The following is a 20,554-nucleotide window of genomic DNA, read 5'->3' as shown; positions in this document are numbered from 1 at the left end:
GTGGCCGCTAACCTTAACCGTGAGGCTGTGCGACTGCCGGAGCAGAGGGAGGGGAGGGGCAGGGGCGGGGGCAGAGGGAGGGGGCGGCCTTGGGGGCCTTGGCGGCTCGTTGGGTCAGTGGTCGCGCGGGCTGCGCGGGCGGGCCGGTCATCGCGCACCATACGGCACGGCGCCAGCAACGCCAGCAAGTGCACCAAGCTGGCCGTTCCGTTCGTTTGGAGGACGCCGCGCGCCGTGCGCCCGTTTTATGTTCGTGACTTGAAGACAGTGCCGGATCCAGAGCCGACCCGAGGGGAGCGGGGAAAGTAGCATTCTTTGGCTACTTACAAGGGTAAAGTGTTTCTTTTGGCCTACCTTTCAGGCGGCCATCTAGGTGGTGGTGGTGGTGGGAAGAATTGCCCTTTTGCCCTCTTCCGCCACTGAATCCACACTTGCTCGAAGTTTCCACAGCCGCAGTCCGCCAGTCCGTAACCCGTAGAAGTCGTGTTTTGCGACCATTCGCCTCGTATCAAGCTTCCTATTTTTATTTTACTGGTGCCTGAGCTTCCCCTGCCTTCTCTGCGTCTTCTCTCGCGGCCCTTGGTGCAGGCTTGCCGGGGAATCCCCGCTGCAGCGCGACTTACCGACTGGTCATCGGTCAACGCACGCACGCTCCAGGGAGGAAGTGAGCGGCTAGCCTCGGCGCGGTGCGGCGCGCGCGGCCCGAGTTCGAGTTCCGGTCTTGGAATTCCCCCCCGCCCTCTGGACCTTCTGGCGGCGCGGAGCGTCCGGAGGCTGCGCAATGACAGGCAATGCTTGCCGTACGCAGGGTCTCTAGGAGGGGCATGAGGAGGCCGCGCTGTCCGCGTGCCTTACTGACCGACAGGCGTGCCAAAATTCAACAGTGCACAGCAGCGCGGCACAGCGCGCAGTCGCACAACCGCCGCCCGGCCGGAAAGACATTTCAGCTGGAAAAAAACAGTCGCTTGGACCCGGCCGCTCAAGGTGGACAGGGCTAAGGTTCGTTGCCCCCTGCCCTTGGCCGTCGTGCACGAGGCGTGACGTCATCGTGACGTTGCTGTGACGTAGTCGTGACGTAGCCGTGACGCTACGACCATTGCGTGACCTCCTAGCGCCCCGCGGCGGCTAGAAAGTCACGCAGAGTGACGGGACGGTGAGGTGAGCCTGAGCCGCCACAGTCCGAGGCGGGTCGGAGCGCCTGCGAGGTAGGCAACTTCTCGCGCGCGGCGCGCACGCCTGCTCGGCAGAGTTGCCTACCCCCGACTACACAGGCGCTAGGCGCGCGAGGCTAGCGAGGCGCGTGGCGCGAAGCGGTAGAACGAGACCACTGGCCGGCGCAGGGAGTATCGCCGCCCGCCCGGCCAGTCACTGTCCATGCGCGCGAGGTGTATCGACGCGGGCCTGCCGCCCTGAACGGAGGGAATGCCGGTTGCTGGGGCTTTATTAAAGGGATGATAAGGCATTTATCTTATGTTAATTTATTCCAGTCACGTAGACACCATTTGACTTGTCATGATAACAATAAGTGTGAGTAGTCCGGGACAGTCAGTCTTCCTAGGCCATCAAGGGCCTTTCGAGAAAACAAAATAAATTAATGCACCACTGTTTTTCAACTATTTTCTAGTTTTAGTCCCCCCACGCCCACGCACCCACACAAACACACCCCTGCGCACACACACAAACACACACACTGACACACGCACTCGCACACACGAACACACGCCACTACACGGTGCCCAGTGCGCAGCGCTCCTCGCACGTGTCAAAGGAGGCGCCGTCCGTGAAGGTGGCGGCCACGTTGGCGGCCCAGCGCGGCTGGTCCTGCCCCAGGTAGTGGCCGGCGTTGCGCACCAGGACGTGGGTCAGGCCCGTCAGGCCGCGCACGGTCTTGGCGTAGCCGGCGAGCTGGCCGCGGACGCACCACGTGACGCGCGGCGCCGAGGCCCACTGGTCCGCGCCGCTCCACGCCATGGCGCGCAGGAAGTTGGCCGTGAGGCGGTACGGCAGGCACAGGTCCATCTGGCCGCTCACCACCAGCACGCGCACCGGCGAGTCGGCCAGCTCGGCCAGCATGGGCAGCGCCGACACGGCCAGGTCGTCGCGCAGCGCGGCGGCCACGGCGGACGCGCGGGCCTGCGGGGTGGGGGCAAAGCACGGCGTCAGTGAGACAGGACAGAGATAGCGGTTTACATGCAGAGCGCGAAAGACAAGACTTTATTGAGGTGATCAAGTTTGTTCGATAGGCCGAATACGATAGCTGCAATCGAAAATCCGATCCGTTCAACCAAAAGCTCGTTGCTTCGACCGGAAGGACACGGCAGATTTTCAGTAGCTATCGAATTTTGTCCATCAAACAAGGTCGATTGCCACAACAAAGTATTTATCTTTCCTGAGGCCAGTTGCGGATCCACGGGGGAGGCAGGGGTTGAGAAAACGCCCCCCTGAGAGGGAGAGGCAGGCAAAAAGTCGCACTTCGCCCCTGCGTCCCATCGAACCCGTCCCTGGATCCACCCCTTCCCGAGGCACTGCAAGTGGAAGCGCGGCGAGGCGCTGACCGTGAAGGGCGTGTTGCCGACGTGCAGCGCGCGCCGGATGAAGGCGTGCTGCGCCAGGTCGGAGAAGCCGTCGTCCTGCGTGCCGTTCCACAGCAGGTAGTTGGTGAGCCCCGCCATGCCCGTCTCCTGCGGCGACACGACGCTGCCGCACTCGTCCTTGGACAGCTTGAGCGCCTCCAGCCAGCGGCCCTCGCGCACCAGCCGCAGCTGCTCGGCGGCAGCGGCCTTCATCTCGTCGCGGCCGGCCTCGTCCACCAGCCCCAGGTTGTACACGATGTCGCTCTTGTCCAGCTGCGAGCGAGAACTTTCTTTTAATCCCAGAAATTCGGGCAAACTCGACGACTTTGTGTTTGCGTTGCAGATTCGCGACTTGCCTGCGACTCGACGTCCACCAGCCCGTTGATGACCATGACCCCCTTGAGGTTGAAGGCGGCCGAGGGGTCCGCGGGCTCCGGCAGGCGGTAGATGGCGTGGGCCAGCGCGGTGGCCATCTTGCCGCCGAACGACTCGCCCGCGATGTACAGGTCGCGGGTGCGCTGCCCGGGGAACATGACGAAGAACTGTCGCAGCGCCTCAATGAGGGAGCGGCTGATCTGGAGGGGATTGCGTCAGCGCGCGCAATGCGTCAATGTTTGCCAACAAACACGCCACCGAACGCGGCAGCACGGCAGCTTGGCCATCGGCCGGAAGGAAAAACGCTCGTCAGCGAGCTGGCCACGCACCTCCCCCACGGTCTTGGACAGGCCGTCCGGGCTGCCGGTGAAGCTGTAGCCCGTGCCCACGGGGTTGTCGAAGTACAGCATGTTGTGGCGCTGCGTCCAGGTGCCCTGGCGCCGCTCCAGCCTGCCGGACTTGCCGTCCAGGCGGTACGGGCCGTTCTCCAGGAAGACGGGCCGCATCATGCTGGTGCCGGGGCCGCCCTGCAACAAGCGCCAGTGCGCCGTGTTGACGGAGGCTCGGGGGCTGCACGACGGCGACCTCAAGGGCCAGGCGGGTGGTCACCTTGCCTCGAGGGCCAGGACGGGGGGTCACCTTGCCTGCAGCCAGACGACGAGCGGCGCCTTCTTGGGGCGCGTCTCGGCGCGGAAGAACCAGAACAGGAGGTTGGAGTCGTGCTCCTTGTCCACGGTGAGGAAGCCCGAGTAGCTGGTGCAACAGCCCGAGGCCAGCAGGGCGGGCACCTCGGCCAGCGTCCTGGCGCCCGTCACGTTGCCCGCCTCCAGCAGCGGCGTGAGGCGCAGCGGCGGCGGGTCCGGGTCGACGGCGTCGTTGTTGTTGGAGGCCGCCTCGTCCGCCGCCGCCTTGACGCCGTCCATGGCGAGGCACAGCGACCAGCAGGGCGGCAGCAGCAGCACCGCCAGCGCGGCGTGCAGCGCGGCGTGGAGGAACATGGTCGCCTGCCGACACGAAGCGCAGCGAATTACCCCGACCGTTCGGCGTTCGGGCAGCCAGGCTACACAGCGCCGCCGTTTGTTTGGCGTTTGGCGATTTGCACCTGATAGTGCTGCTCTTCGCCCTTCCGCAGTGCGCTGTGTCGGCGCCGCGTCAGCCCGCGAGTGACTGGGAGACACTGGGAGACGGGCCGCGGGACGGTTCGGGCCGGGCCTGCCTGCCTGGGCCCTGCTGAGCGGTGCAGCGCGGAGCACGCGTCGTGTCGGCGACAGCGACAGCGCGGCCCGCAAACACCGTCTGGCCAGGCCAAGTCCCACACAGTTATCGTTTCCTCATGCAACTACTCGACTCACGCCGTCCGTTATCTCGCGACACGAGTCCCCAACTTTTAACGAGAAAAACCGAGTCTTCTTAAAAAAGAAGGAATTCTTCTTCGCCAAAATGAAGTAGGGGTTTGCAGAAGTGCGTCTGGCTGAACCACAATGCGCGCCGAGACGGCGAGACGGCCGAGACCCGCATCATCGTGGCGCCGCGGGAGCGTGCTAGACGGCGCGAACAGCGAACGGGGCGCCTTATCTGGGACGGGATGCGACGCGACGCGTTCACAGAAGAGGTTGATTAATTGTCGTCGGAGCGCGCGGAATGCCTTTTGGTCCTGGCCTCCGCTTTTCGAGCCCACGGCGCGCCGGAGAGGCGCGGCAACGGACAAGACAATAAGCTCATAACGGGAATTTTATGAAAACACACACAAAAAAGGGGAGTCCGAAAAAAGGAAATTAACAACTCGGGCTTTAAGCCGCGCCGCCATGATTGCAAGGTCCACATGCGACTGAGCGAGATAGCGAGCATGTGCAATGGACTCGACGCGGGGGCGAAGTGCGGAGCGAGTCGCACCACGCGGCGCGGCGAAAGGGCGCGTCCTCTTTAAAACGGCGTCCTCGCTGCAAAAAAAAAAAAACGTAATTACCTCGCCAAGCTGCTTGGGCCCAAATTACGCTGCATGGATGGTGCGGCAAAACAACGCGGGAAGAGGGGCGAATCCCGTCGAATGCTGGGCGCTGTGTAGCGACTTGTCAAGAGGGGGAGGGGGTTGACTTCGGTTGACTTACTTTCAGGCCGAGGCCGGCGAGGCCGCCGCCGAGGGGTAAGCGAGGAACGACGGCGGCCCGGACTGCCCCCACACGTTGACGGCCGCCACGCGGTACTCCCCCCGCGTCAGCTCGAGACCTGGGGCGGATCCTGGAGGGACGGCGCCGGGCTCCGGCGCGTAGTGGAAGGCCGGGAAGAGCATCCAGGGCTGGCCGACGGCGGCCGAGGCCGGGCTGATGACCCTGAAGGGCGCGGCCGGGCTCGGACGGAAGCCCACCTCGTACGCGGTGACGTGCCTGACGAGCAGGGGAAGGGCCGGGAACGGTGAACAATGCGCCGAGCCTCAGACGAGGGAGAGGCGGCCGAGCAGCAGCGGGCAGGCGGCGCCACCAGAACCCACCTGCTTTGTGCGCCGTCAGCGCCGCCAGCGCCGCCAGCGCCGACATCGGACCACACCAGCAGCACCTCGTTGTAGGTGACGTTCCTGGCGCGCAGGCCGCTCACCTGTGCGGGGCGGAAGCATCATTAATAAACCGGACAAACGAAAATAGCTGGGGCGTCGCAATCATTCCGGGAAAGCAGACTGCGTACATCACGCACTTTTCGAGGTGGTTTGGCGGGTGGTGTGAATATCTGCACCATGCTGTTGGTTGCGAGGGGGACGGTGAACTCGAGGGTCACGTCGGCGCTGCCGTTGCCCACGCGGAACTCGCGGGCCTGCTCCAGCCGGGGGACCTGCGACACGAGAGAGCCGCCCGAAAGGTAGGCAAAAGGCAAAGCTTTACCCCTGTACGTAGGCAAAAATCTCATTCAACGAACGTTAATGAAAGCAGATGATCCGTCGCGTTTCACAACTGCTGTGATAGCCGAGAGGTTAGAGACGTGGGATCGAGTTACCGCAGGCGGGCGTTCGAATACCAGCGTCACATACATTTTTTCGACTTACTATCCTAAGGGTGGGGCCATGAGAGCGGAGCCGTGTGCAACAGGCCCACATGCCGGAGGTTCGACTCCTAACAAATATTTCCATTTAATTTTACTGCCTCACCCAGTGCGGTTGAAACACGTAAACGTGAGCCCACTCCGAGCATGGGACGTGGTGGTCCAGGGAGTAGAGGCGTCGGTTCTGAGTGCTAGGGTCGGCGGTTCGACTCCCCCAACTTCTTGCGAAATTTTGACCGGGTCGGTCGAGTTCTGTTGCGTCAAGAACCCACCTCACGCCGGTCCCCTCACCATGGGCCGTGGTGGCCGAGAGCCTAAAGTCGTGTGATCCCGGTGGCGGGGTCCGGGGATCGAATCCCATCATTTCATTACATTTTTCGACCGCCCTCCTCCCAGTGCAACTCAAACCCGTCGTCCAACACGCTGCCAGACGTACAAGCGTGATAGCGTAGTGGTCAGAGTCACATTCACCTGGCCACTCCGCTGTGGGTGTCTAAAAAGCAATCCGCTTCGGCGGGTTGGCCTCGGCACTGGAGCGATGGAGTATTTGATCCATCAATCCAGACCATCCGGTGTGTGGTTGCGGGTGGTGCCTCCTTGACTCGTCGGGGAGGCGATGATAAGTCCTTTGAAGCTGGCCTAAAACGCTGTATGTTCGGTACGGGAGCGCCGGACAGTGGGGGTACCATGGGGTACACAACCAACCCTACGAAAACAAGAAGCTCCCACCAAACCTCTTCTCTGTCTGAGTCTCTCTCTGTCTCTCTGTCGTCTCACTCTACGTCCCGCCCCTCAAAGAGCTTCGTACTGGGTGCTCTCACCCAGCTGCCTGAGCTTTGGGGTCCTACTGGGTCCCCCGGCGAACGCTTGGGTCGCTGACGGGATTAACCCCAGGTACCTGATAGCACCGGTTCCCATCCCGAACACCGAAGTAAAGCAGGAGGCCTCCCCATTAAGACTGGGGAGGGGGTGTAGAGTTCAATTTTTTTTCTTTTCCCTTTCAAATTTCTCAGTCAATACTCGTTCGGTTTCCTTGTACGGGGTAGTATGCGGGCTCATTCCAAAGATAGTAATTAAAATTGTGTATGAAACAAAATATATAGACCCGAGCGAGGTGGCCGGTGTTGGTACTTTGGTACTAGCCGTGCCGAGAGCTGGCCCGAGTACCCGGGGCCGGGCCGAATCGGGAGGCATTGTTGCGCGATATTCCGCGCCGTGGCAGGCGGGGAGCGATTGTAAATGTTGCGCGCAGGCCGTGGCAGGCCGTCGCGAGCGAGGAGGGGGTGCCATTGTTTAGGCCCGGTGCCGCTGGCGCTGTACCGTGGAGGGATTGTCGAATTCCGCGCAGGCTGCGCCTCATTGCCAGCCAGCCAGCCACACGCACCAGCCCGCCCCGGCAGCCAGCCCCTATTATATTGTTTAGGATACGCGCTTCGTTTCTGGACTCGAGAGTAAAAGCACGCTGACACCTTCATGTGTATAGTAGTTTTAAGTATGTTTCAAGTGTGAAGGTATCATCTGCTAAAAAGCAACACACTGTCCCTGAAAGTGCACAAAGTGCTGCTTTGTCCCTCCCTCGGGCCAGTTTGGATCCGCCCTTGCTTTGGCTCAGCGTGTCGAGGCAGCGGCGGCGGGACACACGGGACAGGACACTTGACAGGACACAGGGCCAGCCGGCCGGCCCGCGCTAAATCGGGCTGGGCGGATGAGCTGGTCCGGGAGCGGCTAATGAGTGTCAAGCCCTTTTTGCCACGTGTATGAAGGGGAAGCCTACCTCGGCCGCGCGCATGTCGCGTCGCAGGGACGCCGGCGGCCGCTGGGGCGCCCCCGCCGCCAACCACAGGTCCGCGGGGCTCGTCCGCAGCGCCCACACGCGCGCCAGGACAACATCGCCCGTGCCTGGGCCTGGGCGGAACGAGGAACACGGGGGGCAGAAAGAAATCCGGCTTGATTATTGTTGACTTAGCGCGCTGTGTGGTTTGCTACTCCATGTCTACCTCACCAAGCGGCAGGTCCGCGACGTGCACGGTGAAGGCGGCCGCGGGGGCCTGGCCGTCGGCGCGCTGCGTCTCGTTGCTGAAGGCGACCAGCAGGCTGGCCACCGCGCCCTCGCCCTCCACGTCGGCCGACGAGGCCGACAAGGCCGCCAGCACGCTGAGACGGAGGCCGGCCTCGACGGGGGGCTGCAGAGCGGCGCCAATTTCAACTTGTTGCTAACGGCGCGAAAATGATCGGAATTTCAAATTTTCTGCCGCGCTATACGCGCTATACCTGGATGTCGGTCCGCACGGGGAGCTGGCTGCCCTCCATGAAGGCGAGCAGGGCCATGGCCGTCATGGCGGGCTTCCGGAACATGTGGAACGCGGGGGGCGCGCCCCTGGAACCCCTCGACTCGGACGCGGGGAGGTGGAAGCTGGCCGGACGGACAGAATTGTAATGACGTGATTAAATCAATGGCATGATGGCGGGGCTGGCAGGGCTGGCAGGCAGGCAGGCAGGCAGGCAGGCAGGCAGGCAGGCAGGCAGGCAGGCAGGCGGGGCTGGCAGGCAGGGCGGCCGCGGCCCGTCGCAATGAAAGGCTTGTCGGGCGGCCAGCGGGCGCGGCAAGGCGCGGCGCAGGCCGGACCGGGATTGGGCATGAATATTGATTGACGCACCTGGCCAGGAGGGTGCGCTGCGTGAAGTGGCTGGCCGTCGTTTCCAGGAAGCCGTTGTCGTTGCTCAGCAGCTCCAGCGGCGGCAGGCGCGGCAGGCAGTCAGCGTGGTGCGCGACGACGTCCACGTGCAGGACGCCGTCCCTGGATCGCGGACCCGGGCCCGGGCACCTTGGATGGCAGCCGTGGGCACCGCACCCCTGGTGGCGACGCCACTGGTTCTGGAGGTCCACCACGGCGTGGATGATCATGTTGGCGTAGCGGAGGTCGCCCCGCCACCCCCGCAGCCGCCACCACCCCGTCAGCGGGTCTGCCTCGCTGGAGGCAAACAGTTCCAACAGTCAGGCCTTCTGCTACGCGGCCCCCGGCGGCCCCGTGACGCAGGGCAGACGGCAGCCACTCACTCGTTGGCGAAGGGCAGGCGCTGCAGGTGGGGGAAGCGGCGCAGGATCTGGCCCAGGAGCGTCATGGTCCCGTTGGCGACGCCCTCAGAGGAGCCGTTGCCCTTCCGGTGGAACGAGATGAAGTCCAGGCCGCAGCTGAGGAGAGAGAAGAGGAACGGAGTTTCAGAAGTAGTAAGTCGATTGGACGCGGGAAACGTCGGTTAACTGAAGCCACCTCTGGTTGCGGGCGGTGAGGCGATCGCAGTGATCCAGGACGTGCCAGCAGATGGGGTGCTTCCGGGGGCTCTTGAAGGTCCCCGCGGGGCCCCCGAGGCGCAGGGAGACGTTGAGGCGCTTCTCCGCGTCCCGCAGGCCCTGCACTGTGGCGTTGAAGTACGCCATATAACCTGCACGACGAGCGGGTACTAGCAGTGGCGGACAGTCTTAATGCAACGTAGTCAAAGTGGGTCAAAGCCACCGCATTTTGTTTTGCACGCAGGCATACCGTCCACGGTCCAGTTGAAGGTGTCGTACTGGCGCAGGTCGGGCTCGTTCCAGGTCTCGAAGCGCCACGTCTTGATGACGTCACTCCCGTAGCGGTCTGGTTTAATTAAGATGGAAACTGTCACAGATCTGCTCAAAGCGTGATTTATGCGGGCCACGACGGCAAGCGACGGCAAGCCAGGCAGCGGCCTCCCTTCCCTACCTCCCAAATGGGCGACGGTGGATCCGACGAGGCACCGCCACAAGTCAGCCTGGGCCGTGATGTTAGTGATGAGCGGTCGAGGCTGCGGTGGACGTCGACGAGGGTCCACGGACCGGCCGAGAGCGCCCTCCACGGCCTCGCCCACGGCCTCCACCGCCGTCACGCAGCCCATGGATTCGACGGCCTCGGCGATGGCTTCCACCACGGCTTTGTCGGCGTCATCCACCGCGACGCCGCGCACGGCCTCCTCCACTGCGTCGACCACGGCGTCGGCCATCATGGCGTCGAGAGGGTCCTCACCTGCCGCACCACTGCCTCCGCCGCCGCCGCCGCCGCCCCCAGCCCCCCCAGCAGCCCCAGCACCGCCGCTACCGCCACTGGTACCGGGCGCTGGAGGCGCTGGAGGCGCTGCGGCCGCGGGCACAATGGCGGGCACCGGGGCGAAGGGGCGGCCGCGGCCCTCCACGGTGGGCACGCCCATGATCTCGAAGACCGGTCGCAGTCCGTTGCGCTCCAGCGATCCCAGGAACCGATCCAGCCGAGTAAAGTCCCAGCGCCACCCCCCGCTGTGTCCACAGCCTCGGCCTTGGTCCTCGGCGCGGCGGGAGCGGCGGGAAAGCCTTCAGAAAACAAACGGGACAGCGCAAGTAAGTGACGGCGCGGCGGGGGCGGGGGATGCCCCCTCAGGGATTCACCCCGTGCGAGGCGGGGGTGGGGGAGAGGGGAGAGGGGGGGGGAATCCGCCGTTGGAACGCGGCCGCCGGATCTGACGGCTTACAAATCGTGTGCACGACCAAGCGTCGCTGAAGCGCTTCCTCGGCCAACCCCCAAGGGACTCGCACTTTCCGAGACAGATTGTAAACGAAAACGAAACACGCGTGCCCTGGTCCTGCTCCTGCTCTTACCCGGGCTTGGCGCGCACCAACTGCAGCAGCCAGTGCGCGCGGACCTGGCGGACGGCGGCGCGCGGCATCGCCCCGATGTAAGCCAGGTTCCACTCCATCTCCTCGGACAGCAGATACGTCTCCGCGGCCGCGGCGCTCGGCGCGCTGGAACAAGAACGAGGTCCAATCCGACAGCTCGTGATGGACCCCCTGGTCGTGCCGCCGTGCCGGCCTGCCGCAGCCGGCCTGCCAGTCGGGGCCTCGGGGGCCTCAGGACGCCGGCAATAAGCCGGTCTGAAAAAAGCAGCAGCAGCAACAACAACACGGGCGAAACAAACGCGGACAAACGACAACACGGGGGCGGGCCGGCGGGCCGGTGGGACGGGACGCCCAAGACAAATGCGGGGTCGTTTCGTCCCCTTCGCCGCTTCGCACTTCCGTACCTGAAGCCGGTGCTGGACCAGAAGGCGGGCAGGGCGGGCCGGGGCCGCGAGGCCGCGTCCACGTGCAAGGCCACGCGGTACAGGCGCTGCGCGCGCTGCGTCGGGGAGGGCGCGGAGAGCGGCGCCACCAGCAGCAACAGCGCGCCGACCCACGCGACCGAGGCGACCACGGCCAGCATGGCGGTCTCGGCGTAATTTTACCCGCACAGCCCTGCAGGCGCCATGAATGGGGAGCAAATGCAATTTCGTAAACCAAACTCGCGCCGCGGCTGCGAGGCGGCGAGACGGGGAGCAGTGAGTGCGCGGCTCGGAGGCGAGTACTGGGGCGTCACGGACGCCGGCCGTCAGCAGGCCGGGCATGCGGCAGCGCGGCACGTCGCCCGAACACTTGACTTATTTCGGGTTCGGGTCGCCGGGTCGCCGGGCGGAGGGGCCCAAACAGCAGCCTGGACCGGCGCCCCGCCCTGCCCCTGCCCCTGCCCCGCTCCGCACCACACTCTGGCTGCACCGAGGTGGGCTGGGCCCCGCCGCTTAGGACTCGGGCTGGAGATGGCACTCGGACAACACGCACAGAGCCAGGGCCGCGGCGGCGGCGAGGAGCGCGAGGAGCAAGCCGGGCGTGCTGCGGGCTGCGGGCCCTTATCCCCCGGCAAAGGCAAAGAGGCACTCGCTGGGGAAGGAGCGGATGCTGCAGTGCGCTGCACGGCGCAAGCAGCGCAAGTGGACGTTGGCGCGACAGGGCCACAAACAGGCGACTTTGTGTTCGCGCAACGCCGTTTCCTCCACCAAACAAGTCGGCCACTTTCCGCGCGGACACCTGTCTCGGCCACCCCACCGGGCCAACCCCCCGGCCACTCCACGTGCCTCAGCGCCTCCCCCCACGCGATCCTCCCACTCCGACATCTCCGGGGCGACACAAAAACGCCCCGACCAAGTCGAATCAAAGTTATATTGAGCAAATCAAGCGGGTCCATCAGACAGCGGGCGACGCGATATGGTTCTGGTGTCTCCGGGCGGGGAGGGCCGAGCTAGGGGCGAGGACGGGCCATCCCGGTAACCCGATCGCCGCCCCTGTCTGCGCGCCCCGACCGCTATGCGAGGAGGCGTGGGGGAGATCGCTTGGAAGTAACGGCGGCGATCACGATTACGCGAGGCGACACCGTCAGGACGCCGCCAGGACACTGTTAGGACGCCGTCAGGACACCGTCTGGACGCCGACAGGACGCCGTCAGGATATCGCCAGGACACCACCAGAAGGACACTGTCAGGACGCCGTCAGGACTACGTCAGGATACCTCCAGAACGCCGCCAGGACACCGCTCTTCTCCCCACCCCCTCTGCAGCGCTTCTCCGCCCTCCAACTTTCGCCGGCAGCACGGGATTCCATTACGGAGCCCGACCGCTGGCAGGCCGATTCCGAACAGTCTCTGTCTCTCTCGCACCCGTGCGGCACGCCCAGGCACGCCCCACGAGTGCGAGAGGGACAGAGCGGCAGAGTGTTCGTAATCGCCCTGCAGGGCCTCGGCCAGGGTATTCCGCGGGGGGACGGGACGGGTGGCGGCGAGCTGGGGGAGGACGAGGGACGGCCAGACAGCTTCCTTGATTTTCTCCCGAATGCGCCTCCTGGGCCCTGCAAGGTCCTGCCTCCTGCAAGGTCCTGCCTCCTGCAAGGGCCGGTCAGGGTTGCGGAGTCCCGCTGCCCCGCTGCCCCGCTGCCCCAGAGCCGCTTTCCTCACCCCTTTCCCTCGGGCTACTTGCTGCTTGTGCACTGCGGACTTCGGCAGCGCTTGCCTGCGAAAAGAAGCCCGCTGCTGATTAGGTCGCGTAACGACGTTCTAATGACATTTTTGCTGTTTCGTTCGCCTTGTCGCCTTGTCACGTCTGCCCGCCCGCTCCCCCCTTTTCCGACGCTGCGCTGCTTTGACAATCATAAAATACCATTATTGTTCCTCTTTTGTGTTGGCTTCGTGTTGTTTCTTGCCTCGCTGTTTAGCGCTGCGTCCCGTCGACGTTTCGCCAGCGTGCCAAACTGCTGAGCCGCACTCGCCTGGGGAAAGTGTTAAAAATGTTTGTTCACAATTCAAATTACGAAGCCCACGCCCACGGCGCCGCATATGCCTAGGATGGTGGCACGTGGTTGTTGTTGTTGCTGACGATGTTGTTGATGATGTTGTTGCTGATTCTGTTCGTGCCGCTAGCGCCACCCCGCCGTCCGCTCCCCATTCAGCCACAACACAATCTGCACTTCCGGTAGTGGTGCTCAAACGGTGTGTGTGTGTGTGTGTACATTTCACCCCGCTGCTGCCAAGGGCTGCCAAGGGCCAAGAGGAAGTAGTTGTGAATGGAAGGGGGCGCGGCGAGCGCGAACGCGTTGGGCGTGGGGACGTAGGGGCGGCAGGGGCGGGGTGGGGAGGAGGGCGGGGGAGGGGAGGGGGGAGTGAGTCGACACCAGACGTGAGAAACTCTCGTCCACGCTATCTTTCTGCCGCGTGCCGTACGTTTCGGTCGCGGTATTTTGTCAACACGGCGAGGCGGGGCGGGGCGGGGCGCGGTGGAACAAGGCGGGGCGGGGCGGGGCGGGGCGAGGCGGAGGGAGGTGGGGTGGGGCAGGGCGGTGGGGTTGCCGTGTGTGGCGTGCCCGTGGACGCCTTTGTCCGTCTCCGTCGAGGCGCCCCCCGCACCTGTGCGAGCGACAGAGACAGAGTCGACGGCGCCGTCCAGACGCCCTCCGCCCGCCCCGCCTCGGCCCGCCTCGCCCTGGCCGCGGGTGGTCCGGGCGGTCCAGGGCTCCCACACTGTGTGCGGCAGTGCGCGGCCCCGCCAACGCCGCGACTTGACTCGACGCGGCCACGACAAGGGGCTTCTTGGAGGCGTGCGTCGCCGAGGCCGGGGAGGAGCCTATCGAACGGGCAGCCCTATTCGCGCGACGCGGGGCGCGGCGGGGCGCGGCGGGGCGTGGCGGCGGGCCCGGCCCGGACTCGAACCACAATCGCATACCTGAACAGACCGCCGCCATCCGCCGAGACGCGCGAACCGTGTCGCGACCCGCCGTCCTGCCGCGCCGCGTGCCAGGCGTGTGCCTCCACCGGGACGCGAACCCGCGACCTGCTGCACCGCTACTCCACAGGTAAGGCGACTTGACACGCTCGTCCATTTTTCACCGGCTTCTTTCCAAGGGATTCCCGATCGAGTCACGGCGCACTCTGGTGCACACAGGAGTAGTTCATAAGCGCAGGTGATTACGCAGCATACAATACCCGTTACTGCCACACTTTCAATAAGGCTGGAGCCGACAATGAAAGCCGCATCGTGCTAAAAATAGAGTGATTTTTGCTCTTTTAAAACGTGAGTCACTGGGTACGGGGCTGTGTGTACACACACATGAGCACACCAGTTATCCACCCCGTTCACCCCTCGTTCCCGATTGCGCAAGTCTGTTATGCAGCCTCTACGGGCAGTGGGGTAGAGTGCTCCCGACCGAGTGGCGGGCGGCTGGACTGGCTGGACTAGGGGACGCCTTGCCTTTGCCTTGCTGGTAGGGGGAAGGGGCGGGCAGCCCGGAAGTCTCCGGCACCGCAAGCCGAGCCGGCCATCGGCCCGGCCCGACCCTATTTTTCAAAGACGGAAGCGAAATTATGGAATAACGGTTGTGCCCGAGGGGCCCGTCATGCTTTGTGGACGTTTTTTTTCTACCCCCTCGCCGGGGCGGGGCCCTGCTGCCCTCGGCTGCCCTGCTCCGCGGAGCCGGGACACCGCAGTGCCCGTCTCGGCTCCATTAAAAGCGGTCGGCGCTGGCAGGACTCGAACCCGGGACACTTTGCTGACGCCGCGCTGTCGGCGGCAGTGTCGGCACGCCGAGGCGAGGCGAGGCTGCCTGGCTGCAGAGCGCGTCGTGGTCAAATTCATTTCCGCTGTGCTGGCGTTTGGCCTGGGTCAGCAGCAGCAGCGGCCCAGCGGATCGACCCCAGGCTGCCTCAGGCTGCCCCGGGCTCAGCGCCGTGATGCTGGTCTCTGGCTCGCCCCGGCTGACGTCCCGCAGTCGCGCGCCGCCAGCAGTGCCAGCATCCCGGTCGCGACCGCAGTCGTCGCCGACGCCGTCGTTCCGTCGTCAAACCGGCGCAGGCGTGCACCAAGGAATTGCATTTAGGGGGCTGGGAGCTCACGTGACATGACTCATGTCGCACGTTTTGAGGGATGTCATGACCGTCGTGGCCCCCCCCCCCTTCCCCCCTTTCTGGTTACGCGGCTTGGGTAGGCGGTGTCCGCGCCACACCTGTGCTGTTGTGTTGCTGCCGCCTCGGTTAAGTCGACAACAATGACAAGGTCGCGCCTTAATGAAATACCCATTATGCATCAAGTGGCACAGTCATTGTGCGGACGACCCCCCCCCCCCCCCCCCCCAAACGTCCTGCCACGCCCCGCCCTAACCTGTCGCGGTGCGGATATCTCGTTAAAACTTGAGACCCAGTTTGCTTAAGCGCCCCCCGCTGCGATTTAAGTTTGCACCTGAAAGAACCACAGCGGGGCACCCCTCGCCCCGCACGTGCCGCATCCTAGTTTTCGATCCAGCGGCCCCTGGACGCAAGGACGCACTTCGGCGGACACCCCGCGCCCGAGGGACTTTGCCGCGTGCGTTTATGCTTACGCGGCACGGCCCGCACAGCCAGCACGGGGAGTATCGACAGGCGAAACTTAACGACGCGGTTCCCACTTGCCAGTAGTGTCGCCGCGACCGCCACCGCCGCCGGGGCGGGCCGGCCCGAGGCGATGCTTTGGGGACCATTATTGGATGCCGCCGAGGGCGGTTAAAGGAATTGGAGGGTGGCGACAGGGGAGAAAGGAAAGGGGAGGTGGGGGGGAAGCGATGCCGAGGCGACGAACAAAGCGGACAGATTGCTATTCAAAACTCAATATGGCGTCACCCCGCGCGCCAAGGGCAAGGCCATCGCCAGACCACAACAACCACCCTCCGTTCCTTCAGTTCTTGCCCGCTTATCTCTGCGCCCTCAAGCCGTTCCGTTTCTCCGCAGATCCACGCCGGGCGGTGCTAGGCGGCGCCATGGCGCAGGCCGCGGCCACCACCTCGCCGGACCTGGGCCACCGCGACGGCAACGACGGCCTGGACAGCGTGGACGGCGGCGACCAGGAGGAGTACCTGTTCGACCGCGCCGACGTGCGCGCCATCTTCATCTGCCTGTACACGGTCGTGTTCGTCATCTGCTTCCTCGGCAACCTGCTCGTCATCGTGGTGGTCTCCGTGTCGCGGCGGATGCGCTCCCGCACGCACCTGTTCCTGGTGAACCTCGCCGCCGCCGACCTGTGCGTCGGCATCTTCTGCGTGTACCAGAACCTGTCCATCTACCTGGTGCAGAGGTGAGCCGAGGAGCCGAGCTGCGGTGTGGCCTAGTGTAGTGGCCTTTGCACGGACGGCCTGTCCACGCTGTGCAACTGTGGTCCGGTCTCTCAAGTTTAGAGGTTCACGAAGCGGTCCCGAAATGTCATACGATCAGTCGTGGTCTAGCCCGTAATGGTAATGGACGCCTACAGGGTAGGCAACCCAGGCGGCAGCGGTGCTCGACGGGACGGCCCGCCTCACGGCGCCGTGCTACGCCGTGCTACGCCGAGCTGCGCTGCCCCGCTCGCTGGCTGGCGGCGCCTCGCGGGGTCAGTGGGTCAGGGCGGACCGACCTCCAGGGTAGGCAGGGGCAGGAAGAGCAGGCAACCCCTCCGACGGCCCTGCCGCGACGCGTCAGACGCTGCGCCCCATTTAGGCACCCCGCCAGACAGGGTAATTGGGACAGCACCCTCTTGACTTGTTCTGTCTGTAAGGGAGGGAAGCCTCTGGCGGGCCGCCAGGGCGCCGCCACAGGGCCACCAGAAGGCTGCCAGAAGGCTGCCAGAAGGCTACCAGCCGTGCCAGTAGACTGATTCCGCACAGTGCGGCCGTCGGTCTCTCTCTCTCGCACCGGTACGGAGCGCCCATGAGAGAGAGAGAGAGAGACCTCCGACTCGGAATCAGTCTCCAGGGCGGATGCGCCGCTCCTTCTTGGCGTATCAGGTGCGGCGGCTTGTTACGACGGTTACGTTGTTACCGAGACGGTGCCCTTTATGTTCGCCGGGCGGATCCCGTGGAGCGGCCGCTGCACCGCGCCGCCGTGCCCGCCGGCGACACTGAGAAATGACAAAGGGCCGATCTTGTCCTTGTGAAGGAAGACGCTGCCGCGGGGGCCGGGGTGGGCCGGGGCGGGGAGGGACGCCGAAGCATACAAGTTGCAGCTTCTTAAGGATCGCTCTACAGCATCGTTTGCTTCGTTGGTGCGGTCGTGGAGAGACACGTAGTGACTCGGTCGGGCTTGCCGGGCTTGCTTGCCTACCCATGCCGTCCCGGTGCCGGATGAGTTGTCTGACTGCAAGGCAGGGCTGACTGCACACTGAACCTCGAGGACGGGGATGGGCAGCTGGCGCTAGTCCCCGACCCACAGTTCCCTCAGTGTTGACAATGGGGCAGGAAAATCAACACCCTCGGACAGTGTAGAATGCGTTTATTTCCAGACGCAGCAGAGCAGAGAACTGAAAGCCCAGCCGGCGTTGTCCTGTTGTTGCAGCTGGGTGCTGGGCGACGTGGTCTGCAAGCTGTACCACCTGGTGCACAACCTGAGCTACACGGCGTCCATCTTCGTGCTGGTGCTGCTGGCCGTGGAGCGCTACCTGGCCGTGCTGCACCCCATCAAGTGCCGCACCATCCTGCGGCCCGCGCGCCTCAAGGCGGCCGTGGCCTGCGTCTGGCTGGCGGCCGCGGGGCTCAGCGCGTCCAGGCTCTTCTGGGCGCAGACCGTCACCGTCGACCTGCCGGGGCTGTTCCAGGTAACCTACCAAACATTTTACCCCCACAGACTTGGAGAAATTCTACCACGAAGAGTAGAGACTCACGCCGAACAAGCTCCCCTCCTCCCTGGCAAAAAAAATAATCAACCTTTTAAAATTGTTGCCAAGTCTATGCCGAAAACACTTTCCGCTCTCGCCCCAAGCGCCGGCCTGGTCTACGTGTGCGACGTGTATGGCATGTCGCGTTTCACGGTTCCACGTTGCAGGAGATCATCTGCATCTCCAACCGCCACAAGTACGACCAGAAGCTGTGGGACGTGACTAGCTTCGTGCTGCTGTACCTGGTGCCGCTCGGCGTGATGGCCTTCTTGTACGCGCGCATCGCCGTGGTGCTCTGGGGCTCCGGCCGGCCCCTCGGCCTGCACCAGCAGCAGCACCAGCCCCGGGTGCGCCGCGGCGTCGTCAAGCTCACCGTCACCGTGGTGAGTAGTAGCACCTCTTGCCTACCGTCAAGCGCACAGTGCGCCAGAAGACCGATGGAGGCGGCCAAAATTTCAGACGCCTGTTGAGCTCCAGAGTCGCTGAATGGGACTCGAACCGAACGTGTGACCCCACCACTGGATAGCTCTTCGAACGAGGAATCCATTAATGGGGTCACAAGTTCGGTTCGAGTCTCATTTGGCGACTCTGGAGCTCAAAACGCGTCTGGAGTTTTGGCCGCCTCCACCGGTCCTCTGGCCCACTGTGGCGTGTCAATGGTCCTGGAGCCGCGCCTGCTCAAGCTCTGCAGCGGCTGTCCTTACCAAGTCCCCGTGTGCACACTGTGCAGGTGGGCGTGTTCGCGCTGTGCCACCTGCCGCTGCACGCGCGCCGCCTGTGGCAGCACTGGTCGCCGCTGTACCGCGGCCCGTCCACCTTCTCGGCCGTCTTCACGCCCGCCACGTTCCTGGTGGCGTACGCCAACTCGGCCGCCAACCCCATCCTGTACGCGCTGCTGTCCCGGAACTTCCGGTCGGGCGTGCGCGACGTGCTGGGCCTCATCCCGTTCCGCCTGCGCAGCCGGAGCGGCGGCGACAGCAGCGGCAGCAGCGACTCGAGCGGCAGCCGCGGCAGCAGCCCCCGGCGGCGGCGGGCCGGCCGCGCGGCGGGCGGCAGCATCCTCAGTCGCACCGTCGCCACCGGCATGACCGAGCTGCCCACCATCCGGGACCACTCGGTGGACATCACGGCCTGCCTCATGGCCAGGAACAACCCGGCCCTGGAGCAGGACGAGGAGGCGTAGCACCGCGTCGCACCGCGTCGCACTGCGTACCGGACGACGCGCCGCGGTCCAAGTTCCACCAACAGTATTTGGGAGGGGACCACCCGCATCTCGTGAAAGGCGAGGGGCCACGCTGGCTTGCTGGCAGCCTGAGCTCCTCGGTTTGCTTCCTGGCTTTTACGGTGTGGACCCCTTGATTTCCCCTACTCTGAGACTGATAAAGCCTTGCCATGTTTATTTTAATGTGATACCAAAGCCAACCTGTACATAGTATTAATAAAGTAATGTTCTTAAACGTGCCCATCTCATTGGGCGAGCCGCAAGATCAAAACACAAACATATCCTATAAGTGAGGTCGACCTTGATTTCGCCGTCGTGGGGGATCGTCGCCCCCTGTTTCAACGCTATCAAAGCTTGCCTCAAAACAAAAACTTGAGGCTGCGTATTTTGATTGTGTTATATTGAGCACTGAAGTCTGTTCAAGTACAGGACGTCGTTTATGTTATCGTTTAAAAATAAGTTACTGTGACGTCGGGTCCAAAATTCTATACACCTTAAAAGTGGCTCTGAGCCACTTATACACACATCCCGAAACAGGCTCGCGACACACAAGGCCTCGCCTCGAGGGGGTTTAAATTTGGCGGCATCTCCGCCATGCTTACGGTGGCGCGCCGCGGCGTGCGGGTAGGCGCCCCGCACGCTGCCAAAGCAGAGGAAGGGCAGGGGAGGGGCGAAAAAATGCCGCTGGGCGTAACCGCATCTCTCTTTATTCGCCCTGCAAACAAAGCGGCCCCGGCGGCACGAGGGTTACACGAGGGTCGGCCGCTCGTTCGGGCCGGGCCTCGCACGCGCCGGGGCATGGCGCGCCGCTTCGCTTGCCTACAATCATAACAAAATTAATAATTACGTGTTACAATTAACAGTGGGGATGAACAAAAAGGCCCAGCATCACTTTGTGCCCGCCTGGGCGTCCGCACTCCCAGGGCGCAGGGCGTGGAGGAGAGCCGAAGAGGCTCCGGTTCCAGGCCTCTGGGAGTGCGGCTGGGGGCTGGCCGCCACAGGTGGCCCAAAGCAATGGCTAAGGAGCAGGAAAAAATTTACAGGTCGATATATAATATCTACAAAACAATCGGACTCGCGGCCCAATTCTCTGTGGACGGTTCGTTCGTATGGGAGCGCTTAATTAGTCACACCATCCTGTACTGTACACCCTAACTATGTACATCGTTTTGGCTTACTACTTTGTGTTCCCTAAGTACATAGGACCGTCATCCTCCGTCGCACGAAACATGGTAACTTAATATCACGAGATTGCACTCTGGCGTTTGGCCGGAGCACCCTAAGACCCTTCAAGTCCGTCCGAGCCGAGCCCTCTAGGTCGGACGCAGTCGGACGGACGGGTCGACTACACTACACACAA

General features: G+C 63.9%; 3 protein-coding genes across 3 annotated transcripts; 1 reads left to right on the top strand and 2 right to left on the bottom strand.

Annotated features, from left to right (window-relative positions):
• Window positions 1–1,462: 1,462 nt before the first annotated feature.
• LOC117641579 (venom serine carboxypeptidase-like) lies at window positions 1,463–4,190 on the bottom strand. Its single transcript, XM_034379043.1, has 6 exons — window positions 4,051–4,190; window positions 3,593–3,952; window positions 3,278–3,475; window positions 2,930–3,148; window positions 2,556–2,846; window positions 1,463–2,133 (listed from the first exon to the last, which is right to left on the bottom strand). Exons 2-6 carry the CDS (start codon window positions 3,944–3,946, stop codon window positions 1,726–1,728), a joined length of 1,470 nt encoding a protein of 489 aa, XP_034234934.1. The 5' UTR covers window positions 3,947–3,952; window positions 4,051–4,190; the 3' UTR covers window positions 1,463–1,725.
• An 868-nt stretch (window positions 4,191–5,058) lies between these two features.
• Window positions 5,059–9,959, bottom strand: LOC117641078 (alpha-L-iduronidase). Its single transcript, XM_034378182.1, has 11 exons — window positions 9,722–9,959; window positions 9,521–9,616; window positions 9,251–9,422; window positions 9,037–9,171; window positions 8,636–8,950; window positions 8,250–8,391; window positions 7,981–8,161; window positions 7,766–7,883; window positions 5,637–5,841; window positions 5,437–5,540; window positions 5,059–5,332 (listed from the first exon to the last, which is right to left on the bottom strand). The coding sequence occupies exons 1-11, from the start codon at window positions 9,891–9,893 to the stop codon at window positions 5,059–5,061; spliced, it is 1,914 nt and encodes a 637-aa protein (XP_034234073.1). The 5' UTR covers window positions 9,894–9,959.
• Window positions 9,960–14,137: 4,178 nt separating this feature from the next.
• On the top strand, window positions 14,138–19,155 carry LOC117641077 (trissin receptor-like). The gene is made up of 6 exons (XM_034378181.1): window positions 14,138–14,175; window positions 16,079–16,421; window positions 17,654–17,912; window positions 18,140–18,355; window positions 18,703–18,962; window positions 19,119–19,155. The coding sequence occupies exons 2-6, from the start codon at window positions 16,108–16,110 to the stop codon at window positions 19,153–19,155; spliced, it is 1,086 nt and encodes a 361-aa protein (XP_034234072.1). The 5' UTR covers window positions 14,138–14,175; window positions 16,079–16,107.
• Window positions 19,156–20,554: the final 1,399 nt, after the last annotated feature.

The sequence above is a fragment of the Thrips palmi genome, unplaced genomic scaffold (genome assembly GCF_012932325.1).
Source record: "Thrips palmi isolate BJ-2018 unplaced genomic scaffold, TpBJ-2018v1 HiC_scaffold_15, whole genome shotgun sequence".
Lineage (NCBI taxonomy): Eukaryota > Metazoa > Arthropoda > Insecta > Thysanoptera > Thripidae > Thrips > Thrips palmi.
The sequence above is the reverse complement of the archived record's forward strand: the minus strand, read 5'-3'. Positions and strand labels throughout refer to the sequence as shown.

What these genes read in the sequence shown, in the direction of transcription:
- LOC117641579 (XM_034379043.1), bottom strand. Translation starts at nt 3,946, where the DNA reads ATGTTCCTCCACGCCGCGCTGCACGCCGCGCTGGCGGTGCTGCTGCTG. An exon ending in TGGTGGACGTCGAGTCGCAG is followed by an intron (nt 2,847 to 2,929) that starts GCAAGTCGCGAA and finishes TCTCGCTCGCAG; the next exon opens with CTGGACAAGAGCGACATCGT. An exon ending in TCGGCAACACGCCCTTCACG is followed by an intron (nt 2,134 to 2,555) that starts GTCAGCGCCTCG and finishes CCCACCCCGCAG; the next exon opens with GCCCGCGCGTCCGCCGTGGC.
- LOC117641078 (XM_034378182.1), bottom strand. Translation starts at nt 9,893, where the DNA reads ATGGGCTGCGTGACGGCGGTGGAGGCCGTGGGCGAGGCCGTGGAGGGC. An exon ending in CGCCTGCCCTTCGCCAACGA is followed by an intron (nt 8,951 to 9,036) that starts GTGAGTGGCTGC and finishes GTTTGCCTCCAG; the next exon opens with CGAGGCAGACCCGCTGACGG. An exon ending in CCGCCAAACCACCTCGAAAA is followed by an intron (nt 5,541 to 5,636) that starts GTGCGTGATGTA and finishes CGCCCCGCACAG; the next exon opens with GTGAGCGGCCTGCGCGCCAG.
- LOC117641077 (XM_034378181.1), top strand. Translation starts at nt 16,108, where the DNA reads ATGGCGCAGGCCGCGGCCACCACCTCGCCGGACCTGGGCCACCGCGAC. An exon ending in TCCATCTACCTGGTGCAGAG is followed by an intron (nt 16,422 to 17,653) that starts GTGAGCCGAGGA and finishes CTGTTGTTGCAG; the next exon opens with CTGGGTGCTGGGCGACGTGG. An exon ending in ACCTGCCGGGGCTGTTCCAG is followed by an intron (nt 17,913 to 18,139) that starts GTAACCTACCAA and finishes TCCACGTTGCAG; the next exon opens with GAGATCATCTGCATCTCCAA.